Source organism: Poromitra crassiceps (genome assembly GCF_964638095.1).
Source record: "Poromitra crassiceps genome assembly, chromosome: 19".
NCBI classification, from domain to species: domain Eukaryota; kingdom Metazoa; phylum Chordata; class Actinopteri; order Beryciformes; family Melamphaidae; genus Poromitra; species Poromitra crassiceps.
The window spans coordinates 15,823,925-15,843,977 of NC_139646.1; the positions used below are offsets into that span (position 1 = coordinate 15,823,925).

The 20,053-nt window shown below is 40.2% G+C and overlaps 2 protein-coding genes across 2 annotated transcripts in view; one reads left to right on the plus strand and one right to left on the minus strand.

The window, feature by feature from the left end:
• LOC310793916 (integrin alpha-X-like) overlaps positions 1-10,153 on the minus strand; it is a gene marked incomplete at its 5' end in the record, with an annotated part of 34,249 nt that extends 24,096 nt beyond the window's left edge. The window contains 9 exons of the mRNA XM_083655804.1: positions 146-379; positions 853-1,003; positions 1,145-1,287; positions 1,389-1,525; positions 2,488-2,620; positions 2,760-2,830; positions 5,809-5,906; positions 7,998-8,121; positions 10,096-10,153. Coding sequence (XP_083511930.1) covers positions 146-379; positions 853-1,003; positions 1,145-1,287; positions 1,389-1,525; positions 2,488-2,620; positions 2,760-2,830; positions 5,809-5,906; positions 7,998-8,121; positions 10,096-10,153 — 1,149 coding nt within the window. The remainder of the gene's footprint in view (positions 1-145; positions 380-852; positions 1,004-1,144; positions 1,288-1,388; positions 1,526-2,487; positions 2,621-2,759; positions 2,831-5,808; positions 5,907-7,997; positions 8,122-10,095) is intronic.
• Positions 10,154-14,167: 4,014 nt separating this feature from the next.
• Positions 14,168-18,460, plus strand: LOC310794311 (uncharacterized protein). Its single transcript, XM_083656291.1, has 7 exons — positions 14,168-14,967; positions 15,070-15,183; positions 15,316-15,428; positions 16,169-16,487; positions 16,590-16,703; positions 16,868-16,980; positions 18,152-18,460. Exons 1-7 carry the CDS (start codon positions 14,877-14,879, stop codon positions 18,410-18,412), a joined length of 1,125 nt encoding a protein of 374 aa, XP_083512417.1. The 5' UTR covers positions 14,168-14,876; the 3' UTR covers positions 18,413-18,460.
• The last annotated feature ends 1,593 nt before the right edge of the window (positions 18,461-20,053 follow it).

Consider the following 20,053-nt stretch of genomic DNA (forward strand, 5'->3'; position numbering starts at 1 on the left):
ATGTCCGTCTTTTTAATGATGGCGATATATGCTCTCACCATTTCGTTTAATAGCACAAGGGACAGTTACATCATGCTGTGTAATGATGGAATATATTGTTATGTGTAGCTTTTTATGTGTTTAAACTTTGCCTTGAGGTCATTACCTTGTAGTAGACGGCACTGAATCCACTTTGAGACATTTCGTTGGTCAGGCCTTCAGCCCAGGCCGCAGTGTCTGTGGTGTCTATGGAAACATCTTCTATTTTAAAGACTTTTTCTTCTAAGTTCTTCAGGAGTCCCGTGAGTCCGTTGTAGTCCTCAATTTTAAAAGTATTGTTGTGGTTCGGATGTGAAGCAATTTTCATAAGTTTATCCATTTGAACTCGACGTGAATTGACCTGAAAACAAAATGGTTTTTTGTTTTGTCTTTTGAGAACATTAAGCAAATCAAGTCTGATAGCAGCAAAATAAACAACATCTAAAGGCAACATTACTGAACAATTTTGTGCTCAAAATTGGAATCAATACTATGTTTTTAGTTTATTTTATGCATTTCTTTATTGTTTATTATCAGACACCAGGAGGCAGCTTCACTCTAGAACAGAGCCACACTTTGACCCTCTTGGGTTTGTGGTGGCAATATTCTATAGGATTGTTTAGACCAGTGGGAAAAGAACTGACATCGAAGGCTAACCTGGGTAAACCCAGCCTCCACGTGACCTCTATGTACTATCAGTCATGAACAGGCAAATAGTCTGTGATGTCACGTTGAAGCCTGGGTTCACCCAGGCTAATCGAAGGCTGCTTTTTCATTAATCTAACTTCAAGCCAGTAATGAAAGGATGACATTTTCTCCAACATCAGGACTTACCCCAATGACAAATCGAATTATCTTTTTTTTGTCGTACTTCTTGATAATGCCATTGAGGTCACTATCAGTGGGACCCCCGTCTGTGATTATTACCACAACTTTTGTTGCATCAGGAGAGGCACCGGCCATCTGGTTTTCAAGGATGTTCTTCCTGAAACAGATTTGTCAAAACTTAATTCATTTCATTTATAACTTCATCAACTTTATTACTCCAACCAGCAAGATGGTTATTAATTAAGAGCAGTGTTTCAAAGAACATATGCCAAATGTTTTGTTTTTGTTTTTTACTCACAGCACATATGTCAGAGCCCTGTGGGTGTTGGTGAGTAGTTTCATATGCTCTTCTCTCTTAAGGTAATCCAAAGCTCTCCCCTCCTGATCGTCATTGAAGTCAAAAACTTTACGGGGGTTTGTGGAAAACTGAGCTGCAGCAAACTGAAAAGATAAACCACACAATGGCTTAGCTATAGAGAATTGTACCAAATACACATACCATATATAGTGTGAATCCTTTAATATTGCATCAGTGTAATGACCTTGATTGATGAGTTCTGCTTCTTTAGGTTTTTCATTATGTCCACTATGAAAACTTTGTTTTTTTCAAATTCGGCTGTTGTCATACTTTCTGATCCATCAATTAGGAAGACGAGGTCCACCATTTTCTTTGTGCATTCTGAACAAAAACAAAATGGAGTGAAAGTTAGAAAATAATAATTTGTTCTGATGACTTTGAGATTATAGAGCCGGGCGATAATATCATTCAATATTATCATTTATCGTCTTTCAGTGGAATTATAGTGTGATGATTACAGTGATTTGGGGATAGAGACACACAATTCTGTACAAATTGATAATAACAAGCACGGTGTGACACATTTTATGGAGCATTATGTGAATGACATAGCTGGGTAAGAAAACCTTCTTCTGACAATCCTACAAAGTTTTGTGGTGTTACGTGAATCCATTTTGAAGTTAACCGCCTCTTTGTCATTGGCCATGCCCATTGTCACGCCCCTTTTTGGCTAGTGGGTGATCTTCCTTGACCCAACTTGTCTACAAAGATTGTGGTGTTACGTTAGGAGCCTTTTTGTGATACTTATGTATAAAGTTTCGTTCAAATCTGTTCCTAACTTTTTTTGATATCCTGCCGACAAACAAACAAACAGACAGATAGATAAACGGGGCAAAAATATTACCACCTGGCCAAATCCGTTGGCGGAGGTAAATATGGTTAGGTGTCAAACGATGTCAAAACAGGTTTCATTCAGGGACAAAAAAAGGGAAATCTGCACTCTCCAAAAAGATATCTTGATCAATTAGTGTCAAATTAAAAAAAATACAGCAATCGTCTTTTCAATTTGCCAAGCTGTAACGTTATATTTTTTATTTGAAACATGTACAATGCTGTAACTCAATCAATATATCTTTTTGAGAGTAAGAGTATTTGAAAATTTAAGTTTTGTTTGACATCACACACCCATCCGATTTAATGGGATGAACACTACATTTGGTTATTCAACCCTGCGATTCAACTATATTGGCCAGCCCTAATTAAGAAGCATGTTTTATTGCAACAAAGACGTGAAGACATCGAGCACGATGTCAGAAACACATGTCACTCTCTGAACATCTCACCTTGGAAGTAAGGTTTGAACTTGGTAGAGTCAGAGATGGACTCAAGCTCTCTCAAGCTCTCGTTGAACTGGTAGCACACACTGTGCAGATAGGAGTTTTTATAACATTCATGGACTAAACTTGGGCTGCAGACCTAAAGTAGACGATAAAGGAGACAAGTGAATTTTGACTCATCAGATCAGACCGATTTGTTTCTCGCAGATCATCAAAATGTCACAGAGGAACTGTGTTTCCTGTTCCTGGAAATAGATTCAGTTTATTGATTTCCTTACGGTGAATTGGGAGTGAGTCGAGTCTTCAGCTATCGACAGTCCAAAGTGCTTTGATGGGATCATTGTGTTTGCTATAACAGTATCACAACATTAGTACCACATACACATTACACACTATATCACCAGTATCACAACATTAGTACCACATACACATTACACACTATCAGTATCACAACATTAGTACCATACATACACATTACACACTATATCACCTGTATCACAACATTAGTACCACATACACATTACACACTATCAGTATCACAACATTAGTACCATACATACACATTACACAAAATAAACATTGTCTGTTTTTATAGTGCCAAAGTCACACCCTCTTGCGAGTTCGGCATCCAGACTAAGGGATTTCATCCGCCATTCATATTTCCAAATACATTTTGTAAAATGCTAATAAAAAATAGTTTTATTCAGATATATTTAGATTAGAATCAGGAGCGATCATATAACATTTCAGTTGGGGGGTGTTGTTATTTTTTGTCCGAGTGAAATGTTATAATGTATGGTCTCTCCTGATTCTTTTTTTTTTTTTTTTTTTTTTACTTTTTATTGACAGATTATTATACATTCTTACATTGTATAAATTGTAGATATGTACTGCCATAGATTTTTTTTTTTTTTTTTTTTTTTTTTTTTATAGACAAATAAAAGAAAAGACAAAACCACAACAGCCGCAACAGCAGCAACAAAACAAACAAACAAAAACAAAAAACAAAACATATAGAGCAGGGAGTCGACTTTTCATTATACATTCATCTTGGATCCAAAAAAATAAAATCTGGCCTAATAATAATAAATAATAATAATGATTGGATTTATATAGCGCTTTTCTAGACACCCAAAGCGCTTCACAGGAATCATTATTCATTCACACCATTCGTACCAGTGGTGGTAAGCTACGGGTGATGTAGCCACAGCTGCCCTGGGGAAGACTGACGGAAGCGTGGCAGCCATTTCGCGCCTACGGCCCCTCCGACCACCACCAACATTCATAGACATTCATACCCATTCATACGAGGCAATGAGGGTTAAGTGTCTTGCCCAAGGACACAACGACAACAGCTGGGAGGGAGCGGGATTCGAACCGCCAACCCTTGAGTCATTGGCCGACCTGCTCTACCTCCCGAGCTAATGCCGTCCCCGAAATGGGTGTTATATATTGAACCCAGCATTCCCATCTTGAGGTAAATTGTTCTACTTTATGATTGATAACAGCAGTTAGTCTTTCCATCGTATATCCATCGTAATATTCATCCATTCTTTCACTTTAGGGCTTTCCTGTGATAACCACTTCCTGGTGAGAGCTTTTTTACCGGCTACCAGCAATATATTAATCAAATATCTGTCTTCTTTCAACCAGTCTTCCGAAATACCGAAATACATTGTTTTACTATCTAGGGGTATTACACATTCGAAAACATCCTGTATAGCTTCGTGAATCTGTTTCCAATAACCCATGATAACAGGGCAGTCCCAAAAGACATGATAGTGATGTGCTATTTGACTTCCACAGTTTCTCCAGCAAGAAGATGAGTTATTATCATAGTGAGCTTTCTGAGATGGTGTAATAAAATATCTAATGATGCATTTCCATGTGAATTCCCTCCATATTTGTGATCTAGTAGACTTCTATTGATATCCCCACATTGTTGTCCATTCTTCCTCAGATATAGCCATTCCTCCTTCATTTTCCCATTTTTCTCTTATATATGAGGTAGAATGTCCTTTCAGACTTAACAAGGACCTATATATGCAAGATATAGTTTTACTACTGATATCCGAATTGTATGCTTTTCTAAAAAGTTCTAATATGCCTGTATTTGCTTCGTTTAAATTTTTTATCTTCTTTTCAAAATAATGTCGCAATTGGAGATATCGATAGAAGTCTTGATTTTCTAGCAAGTATTTCTCTTTAAGCTGTTCAAAGCTGGGAAATGATCCTTCTTCCATTACCCCACACATTGCTGTTATTCCTTTATCGGCCCAATCTTTAAATCTGGAATCAAATTTGTTCGGAGTAAAGTCAGAATCATATGCACACCATTTGAGAATAATAATACCTTTCTCTAGTTTATATTCTTTTATCACTGTTTTCCATACTTTGAGAGTGAGTCTTACCCATGGGTTGTCAATTGCGTTTACCATATTGCTTTGTAGGTTATCTGCCAGGATTGCCTGTAGGGGAATGGAAGATACCTTCTCCTCAATGCTTTTCCATTGAGCCGAGTATGAGGGATTACACCAACATATCATGGCTCTCATCTGTGCTGCATAGTAGTAGTCCCTAAGAATTGGTAAACCTCATCCCCCTTTTTCTTTGCTTAGTTGCAAGGTTTTAAGGCGAACCCTAGGTCTTTTGCCTTGCCATATATATCTTGACAGCATTTTGTCCCACTCATTGAATTGATTTTGGCTAACTTCTATCGGTAGAGTCTGGAATAAATAGAGCAGTCTGGGTAATATATTCATTTTGATGGATTCGATTCTTGAACTAAGACTAAAACAAGGAATTAGGTTCCACCTTGTTATATCCTCTTTGATTTTTTTATTTAAGGGTGGCCTCTCCTGATTCTAAATACTGAATCGCTTGATTTGACCAAGTACAATTATTTTATAAGCATTTAACGAAATGTCTATGGTTATTCCAGCCTGATGAAGACCCAGTGTGGTTGAAACGCGCGTAGCGTTTTGTTTGCCCGTGTACCCCTTTGAAGATATATTCTGTTTGTAACACTGCTGTGTACACGAATATATTACTTCGGGATTAAATACTACTTTTGTAAAATTCAAGGAGCTCCCTTCTCAATTTTGTTTAGTACTTTGCCTGCTGAGCTGCCTTGGTCCACAACTCTGTGCTCCCTCACGAAATGTCTATGGAAAATGAATGGCGGATGAAATCCCTTAGTTCGGATCTCGAACCTGAAGAGGGTGTGACTTTGGCACTCTAGTATTTAATGTTTCTATATTGTTGGAAACTTTTTTTTCTTATTTTTAACACCTTTGAATATTTACTTCACAAATCATATTTATCTACCTTCAGGGGTGAAGCAGTCATCAGGATTGGGTTCTTCGGTTTCATATCTGCAGATTCTCCCAGATCCATTTTGGGCAAGTGGAGCAGTGATCAACACCCTGCGGATGAGGTGGACACTGGCATTATGCATTATGCATTATGCTGGCGTTATGCTGACCAGACTTGACATGAATTGTGCATTTGAGATCATAGCCAGATAATGATAATGACTTGATAATACTTGCTTTGCGATTACAAAGTGACCTATTTTATGCACAGGATGCATAAACGGCTGATAAAGTAAAGCCGAATTAGTAACACTTCATTAGATGGGTGTGCATAAGACTGACATGACACTGTCATAACATGACAGGACACCTGTCATGAGCATGAAGGAGGCTTTATGAATGTTTATGACTTGTCATTAAGTGTCATTCAGTAAATTAGTTCATTGTTAAGGCCAAGTTGACATTGTGAGATGTCTTCGTTATGACAACTTGACATTAACCAAGACAGTGTAATTGCATTTACTGACATCTTAATGAAAAGTTCAAATAGTATTACTGTAGTTGAGGTCAAGGAAAATACTAATGACACTGTTATAAACTCATTTGACAGTGTAATTGCACTTAATGACATCTACAGTATGTCATGTTTATGACTATTGTTATGTTGTCTTGGTTAATGTCAAGTTGTCTTAACAAAGACACTGACAGGTTATCAATTTGTCATAACGAAGACATCTCAAACAATGTCAACTTGACCTTAACTCATTGAGTGCCAATGACGTCTAAAGACGTCAATTCAAATAGTAACGTAGAGTGCCAATGACGTCTAAAGACGTCAATTGCGTTTTTTGACGGTGGGACGTGGATCAAAGCCTGATGCATCTCCTGTAAAAGTATGGGGGATTTTGAAGGTGTATAAGCTATTTTACGGACCCATTAGGTGGCGACAGTGCTCTCCGGATTAGAGAAAGATGAGAAAAAAGAGTAGAAGAAGCGTGGGGAAACGGAAACCGATGCATGCTGTAACGTTAGCTGTGAACAGCAGCCAATCTGCTCCCACAATTGAGCCCCTCCGTTTCCGCTGCGATAGCCCCTCCACATGATTAGTTGCCAGAAAAGGAGCACCCGACACCAGCGTCTTTCTGAAAAGCCAAATCATTCTCAGCTCGAAGCGCTGGGAGCCGGTGCACGGCGGAGCGCTGTGAAAATAGAGCTGGGTGCAGCCAGCGCACTTTGAAACGTGCAGCAGAAAATTCAGAGCAGCAGAGAGCCACCAGAGACACTCCCACGGAGGAGTTTGCAGTTGAGGGGGGTGGGGCACGCAGGGCACCATACAACACCGACCCAGACAGCAGGCTCGATGGACAGATTGGCAAACACAAGCTGGAATACCTGATGCCCACCAGCAGTAAGTCAAGACCAGTAAGAAGGTGTAGGGTCTGCGTACGCAGGGGCCAGCGCTGCTGGTTGCAGCTAAAAAATATTATTTTGCTATCAAAATTCCTTTGTTTTCGCTGTTTTATTGAAGGAAATTATTTTTGAGGTGTCACTACATCAGAAAATATTAGCTTCAGAGTCAGTGATGTGCTTGAAATGCTTCATTTCACAAAAGGCTCATTATCTCAGCTTCTAGTTTGAAACGTCTGTTTTTGGTGAAACCAACCTATCTTCTACTGCTGATAACTAAAGAACGGAAAATGATATCAATAAACTTTTTTTTGCTGATGATACAAGAGAGTCTCATCGTTCTTTGGGCGTGTTCGGTGTTTACATAGTAATATCACACAATATTCTGTGGGTCTTGAGAAATCACTGAAAACGCTCTGAAAGTGCTGGCACTGGGAGCATCCGTTTTCCAGAAGTGGCTGGCAGCCAATTACTAGCCTAGGTAAACCCAGCCCCCACGTGACCTGCTCTCTCAGTTCCCAGTCACTAGTGACTGAGAGCAGGTCTGAGAGCAGGTCACGTGGGGGATGGGTTTACCCAGGCTAGCCAATTACCGAATGACACTTCTTCCACCTTGATAACTTGCAGGTCATCAAATTTGCAGTTGGATAGAAAAGGGAAATTGAACTCCAAATTGATCCTTTGATGTTAAACTAAACTACTTCAATAACCACTGTCTACATTTGAATATTAAATAGGCCTAATAAAGTAGGATTTTGGTGCTCTAGTGGCAGTAAATGTCGCACCAAAACTTACCCTTTGCTCTCGTCAGACATGAACTGAAGAACTTTGTATCCAAAGAAGTCGTTTGTCCCCCCAGTGTAATTGATGTGTTTGGGCGTATCCGTATCAATGTTGAATGCCAAAGAAACAGAGATGGCTGCAATTTACAAAAAATAAATTACCACAATTTTGATTGACATTTGTATTGTCTTAATATAATCAGGTGGGATCCTCGCATCTAATTTAAAATTTGAATCTTAAAAGTAACTTTTCTATTGTAGAAATCAGTTTTAGAGGCGAGTCAGCAACACTACAGTTGTTTTTAGTATGTTTTGTTGTACTACAAATTTATAGGATAATTTAAAAATGCAATTATTTTGAATGCTTTTTGAGATGTGCATGGTTCATTGTCAATGAAAGCACTGTGAAAAGAAAAGTCTAAAAATATTTACAAAGGTATACAATTCAAGAAAAAAATCTAATGTGCAAACGTTTCATTTTTGCCTTACCGTATCACTGGCAAATATTTGTTCACCATTTTGTATCTTAGTTAAAACTTCTGCCTTATTTCCCCACAATATCTGGTCCCCTCTCTGCATCTTGTGGGATGTTTAAAGACCATCATTTAGAAAATGTGGTTAATTTAGCCTTTAATTCAAACAACTCTAATGCAATAGTTGCTATAAGACTTGTCAGCTTAACTTAGTGGTACCATATGACAACAGATAATTACTTTTGTAAAGTGCATTTATTGCTATTTCTTTAAAAAAAAAAAAGGTAACACTTTATAATAACATTCAGTCATAAGTCATTTATAAGCCTTTAGTTAATGATGGACTAATCACTTACAAAACATGAATATACTTCAATCATGAGAGGCCAGTTCGTAGGATTTAACAAACTTTATTTAGCAATCGGCATGCATGGCAAATGCTTTGGCGCATGACTCCATTAGCCAGTGGCGCTGCTCTTGAGGCAAGAGGAGGGCATCTGCTTAGGCTAGGAGATCCCCCCCCGTGGGGGATCAGGAGTCACGACTCGTTGGTGGCGGACTGGGGAGGTGGGTGGGGCAAAACAACGCTCCGGAGGAGGGCTCAAGGGAGATGGACTGCTGTGAAGCTGCTGCTGTTATGATCGGCCAGAGAGAGAGAGGTGACGTAGAACCCTTGCTATATATATGAGAATTAACTGACGTCATTACGGACGTCATACTAAGACTTTGACTGACCACGTCATACTAGAACTTGATTGACGTCAGGGGTGATCGGATTAGATTATGCACGAATGGCCTTCTGCTTGAACTATGGTCTAGAGACCTCACATTTGTAGATTGGCTTCAATTTTGACAAACAGCTACCCCCTTGTATGTAACACATTTAGGTGTCATGAATGGTTTACATTTTAGATTAGGGGATGCAGAAAGCCTTGTAAATTAATTGTAAATGATATACACATCATTTATAACAGGTGAGGAACACTTAATTTACTAAAGGTTTATAGATGACTTACAACACATTTGTGATATGTTAACATAACATTTATTAATAATCTACAAATGTATATTCATGTTTTGTAAATGGTTAGTTCATCATTAACTAAAGGCTTATAAATGACTTACGACTGAACAGTATTATAAAGTGTTATCAAAAAAAGATATACTATCTTACTTATCTCACTACATACCTATCTCATGGATGCACATTCATTGTTAAAGATAAAGAGTTGCCTCTGATTATGAAATGCATTAAGTAAGAGATAATATTGCCCAAGCCTCTAACTGTTTGAGTAGAAATGGTTTCTAGTCGGGCCGTCGGCCCTGGCATGAGGTTTTGGTGGCAATGATTCCTTGCGCTGCTACAGGAAGACAGACAGTTTCTGAAGGTTGAAACTGCAACCGTCCGTATCCATACAAAATTAACCTTCTTAGGCGTTGCATCATTGCAATATGTCTTAAGTTACTTCAGTTTTCAAAACTATTCATGCTGCAGTTAGGAACATTATTTTGCCACGACCTTTAGCTCCATGCTCACACCGACCTTTTCCCCCATAGAGATCCCACCTGATTATTTTCAATTTGCTAATTCATATTTTCTCAATGAGCATTTAAAGCATAGCAAAATTTAGAGCTTACCTGCAGTCACCACGAAGGCGAGCATGGTGCGACCACTCCGCTCAGACATCTCCCCCATCTCACTTCTCAAAGCTGAAAGAAGTGATGCATGTCAGCCCAACTAAGATATGCATCATGACAACAACACATTCCTGTGCTCTTTTTAAGGGCGTTATCCTATATTTACAGTCTATGGGCATTACCAACAAGGCATGTCTGTGGTTGTGACACTTGACTCTCTTTGTCTCATTAATGCTCTCACACTTCCGCTTTTCTCTGGTGTGATTGCTCATTTTGTGATTCCTCATTTTGCATTTTCACATTTAAAATGTATTTTATGAAGAAGTGTGTGTGTGTGTGTGTGTGTGTGTGTGTGTGTGTGTGTGTGTGTGTGTGTGTGTGTGTGTGTGTGTGTGTGTGTGTTGGGGGGGGGGGGGGGGGCGCGTAAGGTGGACATTCTACATAAAATGAATTCAACCCAATTATTTTGTACTATTTTTCAATATCTAATTAAAAGAGCACAGGCATGATGTTCTGTTGTGAAGAACAAACACAAAACACTGGAACACGTTTCCAAATAACATCTAACAGAATTTGTGAGGAATTACTGCGTCTTTAGACAGTAGGCTAGATGATTGAGGAGGTCAAAGTTCAGAATTCTTCAGGGTGTCAGAAACAAAATGAAGTTCACAGTCAAAGATGTGCAAATATAAATGATTCTTCGCTATTTCTGTCATTTACCCCCCTCACAACTCCTGTCCCTCTTTCTCTCTCTCACACACACACACACACACACACACACACACACACGCACGCGCACACGCACACACACACGCACACACACACACACACACACACACGTGAACAAGAAAAGGGGGGGTGACGTCAGTAGACAAACACGGAAGTAGCGTTCTCGAATTTGTTTCTAAAACGACCAAGAAATAGACTAACTAGCTACCAATCAACAAAGTCAAATGGCATTTGCGAACCTTTTCACGAGACTGTCAGCTGTGGATGAAGATGTCAGAAGTCCTTGTCCTCCACACAGGTAGCTGCTTTTTCAGTCAGCACGTGCCCCACGTAGTGATGTGTTTGTCTGGTAATGTGTCTGTTGTTTTAATCTTCTTTCTTCTTTCGTCTCTACATATATGTGATGTATTATTATTATTATTGTTATAGGAAAGGCGATAAGAAGAATGCTGAAAGTGACCATGCCAGACAGAGGAAAGTCAGGGGTGAACAGCAGACTGGCAATAAAAGGAAAAAACGACACAAACAGGTAATGCTACACATCAAGTAGTTGATATGCTAGGGTCACCCAAATTAAAATTTCCCCGGAATGGACGATTTCTGTATGAACTGTCACTGTGCTCCATTGGAAAAACAGAGATTAAGCTGAAATGAAGATGCGCTCAAATTGTTTTCTCTGTTGCTGTTCTACAGAAGCCGTTTTACCAAGCCAAGAGTCAGAGGCTTATAATGCCCCATCATCCTCCAGAGACTATCCTTCTAAAGGAAGGAATAAAGTTGGCAAGCAGGTGGGTAAAACAGTTTGGCAGATGAAAGGACTCTTGCATGTCTCTCTCCTGCTGTGGAGAGTTGGGCAGCAGAAGATAGCATTCAAATTAAGTCATCTGACAATGTTTGAAGAAAATGTCTCTTGAAAAGAGCTCCATTCTGTCCTTTAGTGCACATTTTCTCTTCCTCCTAGGACGTCCCGGTGGAACAGAAGAAGTTCATGACCGAGGAGTTCAAGGCCCAGAATGCTTTGGTAGTGGATGGACGGATACTTTGTCACCACTTCCTTTATGGAAGATGCAACAAGGCAGGTTACATTTATTATTATTATGTCTATCATTTATTTACTGAAAATGTATACGGCATCAAACTCAAATCAAAGAGACTTGAGGAATAAAACATGGCACTTGTCAGTGAGGATTTTCTCTAGCAGTGTCACATTATTTTACTTTGTTTTTATTGCATTCAGGGTGATGAATGCCAACTGGAGCATGCTCAGGGTGCCAACAATTTCATCAAAGAAATGTGCAAATTTTACTTCCAAGGATTCTGCGCAAAAGGAGAGAGCTGCCCATACATGCACAATATCCTTTGGGTCAACAACGATGATCCGTACATTCCTACAGAAGTGGATTGTGACTCAAGTCATGTCAGGACTTTGACTTGAGTCCAGGCATATTTTAAAGTACTTGAGACTTGAATTGATGCATGGTACAGTTGCATGCATGAAAAAAAGACTTGAGACCTCACTTGGATTCTGTTGACTTGAGACTTGACTTGGACTTGTACTTTGATGACTTGAACATGTTTTGACTTGAAAAGCCAAGTCAATACCAACAAGATTGTTGGTATTGGTTCGCCGTTGATGTGAAACCTCTCATTGGCGAGCTGGCCATTGACAATGGAGATGCTGCAGGATTTGGTGGGCTTAATCTCCATTCGTGCCCATTCGATGTTTCCTTGGAGTTTATCGAGCAAGCGTTTGGTACATGCGTTTGTTGTTGTTATCGTTGTCATGTCGTCCATGTACGCCCTGATTGGGGGGTGCAATATGGTTATTAAAACCATATTGCATCGAAAAGTCCTAGATATTTTGTTTAAGATATTCAAATGAAAGTGGACTCTTGATTTGTCCTGACTTGACTTTCATGTTCTACATTCAGACTTGGGACTTGACATTATATTTCCTTAACCAAGTTGACACATTCCGCCCCCTGCAAGTTCTTCCATAGCAGGGGATATTGTTCGCATGGAGCAGAGTGCAGGTTTTCCCATGAGCCTCTTACTGACCTCACAAAACAACTGCTGGAGGAGGTCTGTATGCAAATGCCCTGTCATTAAAAAAAATCTTGTCTGCATAAAATATGCTCTGCTATTTTCTGAAATCAATAATGGGGTTTACATCTCCCTACAGGCATTCAAAAGGGACAATGAGCATTATGAAAATGCAAAGAAAGCAGAACAAGACGCCTCAGGCCGGCCAACGGACACAGAGGAATCTGCGATTACGGAGGAGAACGTGACACGTGACAACCCAAAACCCCACCTGCTAATGCATCCCATCAGGTGTGAGCATACACATTTGAATGTCAAGAGAATTATGTAAATATGTCCATGTAATTCTCTAGTGGAGAGGATATCTAATCATTAAGCATTCACACATGTCGTGACATGATGGATTAGCCCATAGCTAGGTTGCATAACTTGGCTCACAATAACTATATATATATATTTTATCTTTCAGGCCTAATTTTTACAACAGTTGCTGCCCATCAGAGCCACATGCTGAGAAGGAAACATTTATGTGTGAGGCTGAAGGACTGGTTGATACTGCAGAGGACGCTGTTCAACCACATGCAGCAGATGCTGTCCAATCTCACAGCCCTCCCTCCAGTAACCTTAGCCACAAGGAGCCTGTTTCTTATTCAGTCGAAGCAGTGCTTGGATCTCAATCATTCAGACCTTTCCCCAGTCTCTTTGCAACTCCTGCAAGCCAAGAATCCACTGCTCATTCTGCACCCAGTTCTCTTGATTGTCCTTCAGGCCCTGCAAGGCAAAGTGATGCTCCATACTCTGTTGATGCTGTCCTTGGCTCTTGCAAAGCAGTGGGGAATCCTACCTATAGCTGCTCATCTGCCCCTCCTCATGCACAATCCATATCCTACAGCGCAAAAACATCTGCCCCTCCTGCACAATCCATATCCTACACCGCAAAAACTGTCTTTGGAGAGGTAGCAGATCCTCACTCAAGCTTTGCAAACCAAAATGAAAAGGCCTCATCTTCAGGAGGTGCCGACAGTGAATCAAACCAATCTCAGAAGCATGCTGAAAGAGCTTCCCATTTGGTAAAGTTTGGTTTATTGACCCATTTCATGAAGATGGAGAAGTCCATTTCTTCCAAAAGCAAAACAGACATGAAAGGAGGTCCTATTATTCAGGCATCCCCCCATCATTTTACCAAAGGAAACCGGCACCTGCCTACGGATGTGACTTGCCTGCAAGACTCCCAAAAGCCCAGAGATACCGTATTGGGCTCTGAAGACTGTAAAAGTAAAGGTGTTCCTCCTGTTGGGCCCGCTAAACCCGCACAAACTGCCTTCCACAGCCTTTTTTCAAGCCCTCTCAGTCAGACATCTGCTCTTAAACATCCTGCACAGTTAAAATCACGTCTTTCCCGTGTGCCATCTAGCTCTCCACACTCAATACAGTCTCCTTACCCCTCTTCAAGTTGTATTGACCGTGCAGGTAGAGTATCTGCTCCTGCCGAACCTGTCACTAACTACAGTAAGAACTCTGTCACTCATCGGTTTGTGTCCGAGCAACCCACTGAGCTCAAACACCATCTCCAAAGGGCACCATCTGGCCTCAAAGCTGGCACACAGTCACTTGATTTGAAAAGACCCTTCCACGAGCTTTTTGCAGGTCCCATAACTAACCGCTTTGATCAGCTGCCTCGCTTGCAGGCTGCACCAGAATCAGCAACATCGCCCTCTTCTCGTCAAGAGTCCATTCAATCCTCCCAACCAACTCCACGTTCTGCAGCCTGCAGAAGTAAAGGTAATCCTGTGAAAACTGCAGTTGAACCTGGCAAGGCCACCGCCAGACCCTTCCTCAGCCTTTTTGCAAGCCCCATCTGTGAGGCTCCGCTACCGTGCACACAGTCTCAACCAGATTCTCCAAGGACTTCCTTCTGTCCTCAAGACCGGTCTGCTGATCCTACAGGCTGCAAGCAAAGACGTAAAAGGAAAAACACAAACAGTTCAAAGTCAGATTCTGTCGGTGAAATGACAACCAATCCGATTCAAAGTGGTACCAGTCCAGATGCCTCCACAACCCAGGCTCAGCAGCAGCTGCCTAATGTCTCATCCCACAAAGGTAAGAGCCTGGCATATGTCTCACACTCCTTATGAATACTAGTGTGAAATGCAATTTTGTAGTCCTGAAATCTGTTGATTGTCTTTTTATTTTATTTTGTAGGATCTTCAGAAGCAAATACCACCAGTTCAGTGATGAAAACGCTCTTTCTGAGCCTGCCCCCGTTTCAGCGGGATGGAGAGCAACAGGACAACACTCAGACCAGTGTCCCTTTAGGTACGGTGCTTATTAATTCATATTAAAGAAATTTAAATTGGTTTGTGTGTGTGTGTGTGTGTGTGTGTGTGTGTGTGTGTTTTTTATACAAAGTGAAAACAAGGGCAAAAACAACACTGTCTTTGCCCTCAGAACGGCCACTGAAGAGAAAAGAGGAGGAACAGAATGACGAGGTGGAAAGCTGCATAAAAAAGGAGCTGAAGCAGGAGATGATGCTGAGAGATGTGCCGATGGAGATGCTCAAGGTTGACATTTACACTGTTACAGCAGTGGCACATGTGTAGGGCAGGGAAACTTATTTGGGCAATTAAGATGGGCAACAGATGCCACCCATTGTTTTTATTCATATCGGACATATTGTTGCCAGGAAATGCTTGAATGGATTTCTCTCTCTCTCTCTCTCTCTCTCTCTCTCTCTCTCTCTCTCTCTCTCTCTCTCTCTCTCAATGTTGTTGCCTGTTGCTGTGATTGTTGCCCTCTAGAGTCTACACGTCCCACATAAAAGTGTCTGGTGTATCACTACCTTCTTAAAACATAACTCTGGCCATTGACTGAGATTTGGATGCTGTTTTTCCATCATACTGATTGATTCTGACCCAAGTCTCAACACTTGCTTCACTATAGAGCGACTTACATGTCGTTTGCCAGGTTGTCTCAGTACAGAGTGAACGTCAATAACTTGAGGGGAAAACATGGTATGAGTACTTTGGGTTTGACTTATGGAGTGTCCACTGGCAGTTTAGGACTGTATTGGAGAGTCATGCACACAATGGTGATTTTGCTCAGAATTGATTGGTATGATGTGAAATAATGGAAAATAGGCCAAGGGTCCAGGTCAAAAACACCTGGAATTACCTTTTCTCAGGATATGGTGTAATCAAGTCAAATTCCTCATATGTATCTGATAACTTAGTGTGGCTATTAAAGTGAATCTGAGTAGCCCCTTCCTGCTCTCTTCCTCCATCCTTTGTGTTCTGCTCCTCAGGCTCACAGTTCTCGCAAACGGTCTGTGGAGATCCCAGATCCAGCAGAACCTCAGCCCTCTCTTCAAACCTCCTTGGAGACCGCAGTCGGGTCGACCTGCAGGAGTCGAGGTGCGAGTCGAGTCCAGATGAGAGCCTCCGGCACGCATCGCTTACCAGTGAAGCTGACGCAAAGCTCTGGACAAAAGAAGTGTGTGAATGTGGGAGTCACGCCGCTGAAGGACCTTTTTAAGTCCACCAATCCCATTCAAAGTGGTACCAGTCCAGATGCCTCCACAACCCAGGCTCAGCAGCAGATGCCTAATGTCTCGTCCCACAAAGGTAAGAGCCTGGAATATGTCTCACACTCCTTATGAATACTAGTGTGAAATGCAATTTTGTAGTGCTGAAATCTGTTGATTGTATTTTTATTTTATTTTATAGGATCTTCAGAAGCAAATACCACCAGTTCAGTTCTGAAAACGCTCTTTCTGAGCCTGCCCCCGTTTCGGCAGGATGGAGAGCAACAGGACAACACTCAGACCAGTGTCCCTTTAGGTACGGTGCTTATTAATTCATATTAAAGAAATTGAAATTTGTGTGTGTGTGTGTGTGTGTGTGTGTGTGTGTGTGTGTGTGTGTGTGTGTGTGTGTGTGTGTGTGTGTGTGTGTGTGTGACAAAGTGAAAACAAGGGCAAAAACAACACTGTCTTTGCCCTCAGAACGGCCACTGAAGAGAAAAGAGGAGGAACAGAATGACGAGGTGGAAAGCTGCATAAAAAAGGAGCTGAAGCAGGAGATGATGCTGAGAGATGTGCCGATGGAGATGCTCAAGGTTGACATTTACACTGTTACAGCAGTGGCACATGTGTAGGGCAGGGAAACTTATTTGGGCAATTAAGATGGGCAACAGATGCCACCCATTGTTTTTATTCATATCGGACATATTGTTGCCAGGAAATGCTTGAATGGATTTCTCTCTCTCTCTCCCTCTCTCTCTCTCTCTCTCTCTCTCTCTCTCTCTCTCTCTCTCAATGTTGTTGCCGGTTGCTGTGATTGTTGCCCTCTAGAGTCTACACGTCCCACATAAAAGTGTCTGGTGTATCACTACCTTCTTAAAACATAACTCTGGCCATTGACTGAGATTTGGATGCTGTTTTTCCATCATACTGATTGATTCTGACCCAATAGTCCAGTAAAAATGTCAATTGACCTCACACTAATTGCAACAAAACCAAACTCAACTGATTTTGTATCCTCAATATGTCCTCAATGAAGGAAAAAAAGTGTTAAGGAAATGTATGAAGGGAAAATTTTGAAAATTACCTATATGATCCTACCAAAAACGTTTATTTATTTATTTTTTAACATTAAAAAAAAAAATGATTTTAATTTTTTTTATTTTCTCCTTGAAGCAAAAAACACATACAGGATATAAGTGATGAGATTTATGGCACATAAAAAAAAAAAAAAAAAGGCTTCCATAGGCTTCCATAGGCTACCATCATATTTAGGTAATTTTCAAAACTTTCCCTTCATACATTTCCTTAACACTTTTTTTCCTTCATTGAGGACATATTGAGGATACAAAATCAGTTGAGTTTGGTTTTGTTGCAATTAGTGTGAGGTTGACCCACATATTTGCGTAAAATGCCTGGACTACAAGTCTCAACACTGCACTGTTAAAAAAAAAAAAAAAAAAAATATTCCATCGTGGGTATTTTGCCCATGTGTGACCTATGGAGTGTCCACTTGCAGTTTATGACTATTGGAGAGTCATGCACACAATGATGATTATGGTCATAATTGATTGGTATGATGTGAAATGATGGAAAATAGGCCAAGGGTCCAGGTCAAAAACACCTGGAGTTACCTTTTCTCAGGATATGGTGTAATCAAGTCAAATTCTTCATATGTATCTGATAACTTAGTGTGGCTATTAAAGTGAATCTGAGTCTTCTGCTCTTCCTGCTCTCTTCCTCCATCATTTGTGTTCTGCTCCTCAGGCTCACGGTTCTCGCAAACAGTCTGTGGAGAACCCAGATCCAGCAGAACCTCAGCCCTCTCTTCAAACCTCCTTGGAGACCACAGTCGGGTCGACCTGCAGGAGTCTAGGTGCGAGTCGAGTCCAGGTGAGAGCCTCCGGCACGCATCGCTTACCAGTGAAGCTGACGCAAAGCTCTGGACAAAAGAAGTCTGTGAATGTGGGAGTTACACTGCTGAAGGACCTTTTTAAGACGTTAGACCCCACTGCGTCTCCTTTTTGACATTAACGTTGGAATTTCTCCCGAGTTACTTGCACTGATTATTTTACTTTTGATTCAAAAGCATGTAGAAGTAGAATTCAAAAAAAAAAAATCCACACCAATGTTTGAATTGTGAAAATAAAAGTATAACCCATTTGCGATTTCAAAGTTCAAGGTGGTGATCTGCTGCTGCTCAAAAAAAAGTTTTTATTCACGTTGCATCATAAGCTTTTAGTTTGAATATCTAGCCATTTCAATCCTGATTATGACATATCCATACATTTTGCTAAGTCTTGTTGTTGAATTATGTCAATCCAGCGTTCGTTTGGACATATCTTGCCATGTGTTCCTCCTCTTGGTATTATAAAGGTTAGACATTAACATTTTGTTTTATAAATGTCAAACCTACTGGCTTCTTTTTAAATTGTGAAATTTTAACATTAAAATTGGTAAATTCCAAAATCTAGACTAGTTGTTTATGTTGATAGGCATTGATCAGAGTACTCTAGATCCTTCTAGTACAGCTGTGCAACATTGACAAGAAATTATCTTTTTGCAAATGTGATATGAATTGCAAGGAAACCGATTTTTCTAGAAAGCTGCCTTAAACACTTTTCCCCCTCGGATGAAGTCGCACCCTCCTGCACTTTACATACAGTATTTCAATTATATATATATATATATATATATATATATATATATATATATATATATATATATATATATATATATATATATATATATATTAGGGGTGGGGGAAAAAATCGATTCACCTAAGTATCGCGATTTTTAATGTCACGATTTTTTGGATCGATCTTTTATTCCAGAATCGATAATCGCAAATTTAATTTTTTTTTTTTTTTTTTTTTTTTGGGTGCTTGCAGTCAGGCCACTCATTGAACAGCAGGCCAGGCGCCGCCTACTGGTTTACTAGTGGTTTTATTACTTTATTAGTTAGTCTGAAGTAATAATTACACTTCAGGGTTAAAGTGGGTGCATCTCATTGTAAAATTGGACTTCAAACGGCCCAAATCTGGCTTCAAACGGCCCAAATTTCACGCGCGTTGGCCCATATCGGCCTGGCCTGCTTGGTATCTAATGCCCGGCCTGAATTATGATCCCAGTCCGCCCCTGTTTTTAACTATATCGCCCAGCCCTACTCATGATATATAATATACAGTCTCTAGTGTATGATTCAACTTTTCCCATGTTCTAATCTAGTGTAAAAAAGCAAACAAACTGAAAAAATAAAAGAAAAAAATAAACAAAAATCGCAATAAATCGTAATATCGAATCGCAATAATCGTAGAATCGCAATACTTAAGAATCGCAATATAAATCGAATCGGCACCCAAGAATCGTGATAGTATCGAATCGGGAGATAAGTGAATCGCCACAGCCCTAATATATATATATAATATATATTTTTTTTTTATTAATAATTGTTCCTCCCTACTTTGTGTGCATTGTTGCGTGGGAGCTAGTTACACCAGTTTGTTTGCTCAGGTTGTTGCACTGCATTTTATTCTTCTCACCAACATGTGTAAACTAAACTAAAAAAGTGATTAGAACTTTTTTTATTGCATTTGTCACCACTGCGAGGAGTGAACTGCACCTCATGAACAACACCTGCCACTGACAGAACTAAAAAGAAAGTACACA

Coding starts and splice junctions, on each gene's coding strand:
- LOC310794311 (XM_083656291.1), top strand. CDS start 14,877: ATGACAACCAATCCGATTCAAAGTGGTACCAGTCCAGATGCCTCCACA. Junction 15,184..15,315: donor TCAGACCAGTGTCCCTTTAG/GTACGGTGCTTA, acceptor CTTTGCCCTCAG/AACGGCCACTGAAGAGAAAA. Junction 15,429..16,168: donor TGCCGATGGAGATGCTCAAG/GTTGACATTTAC, acceptor TCTGCTCCTCAG/GCTCACAGTTCTCGCAAACG.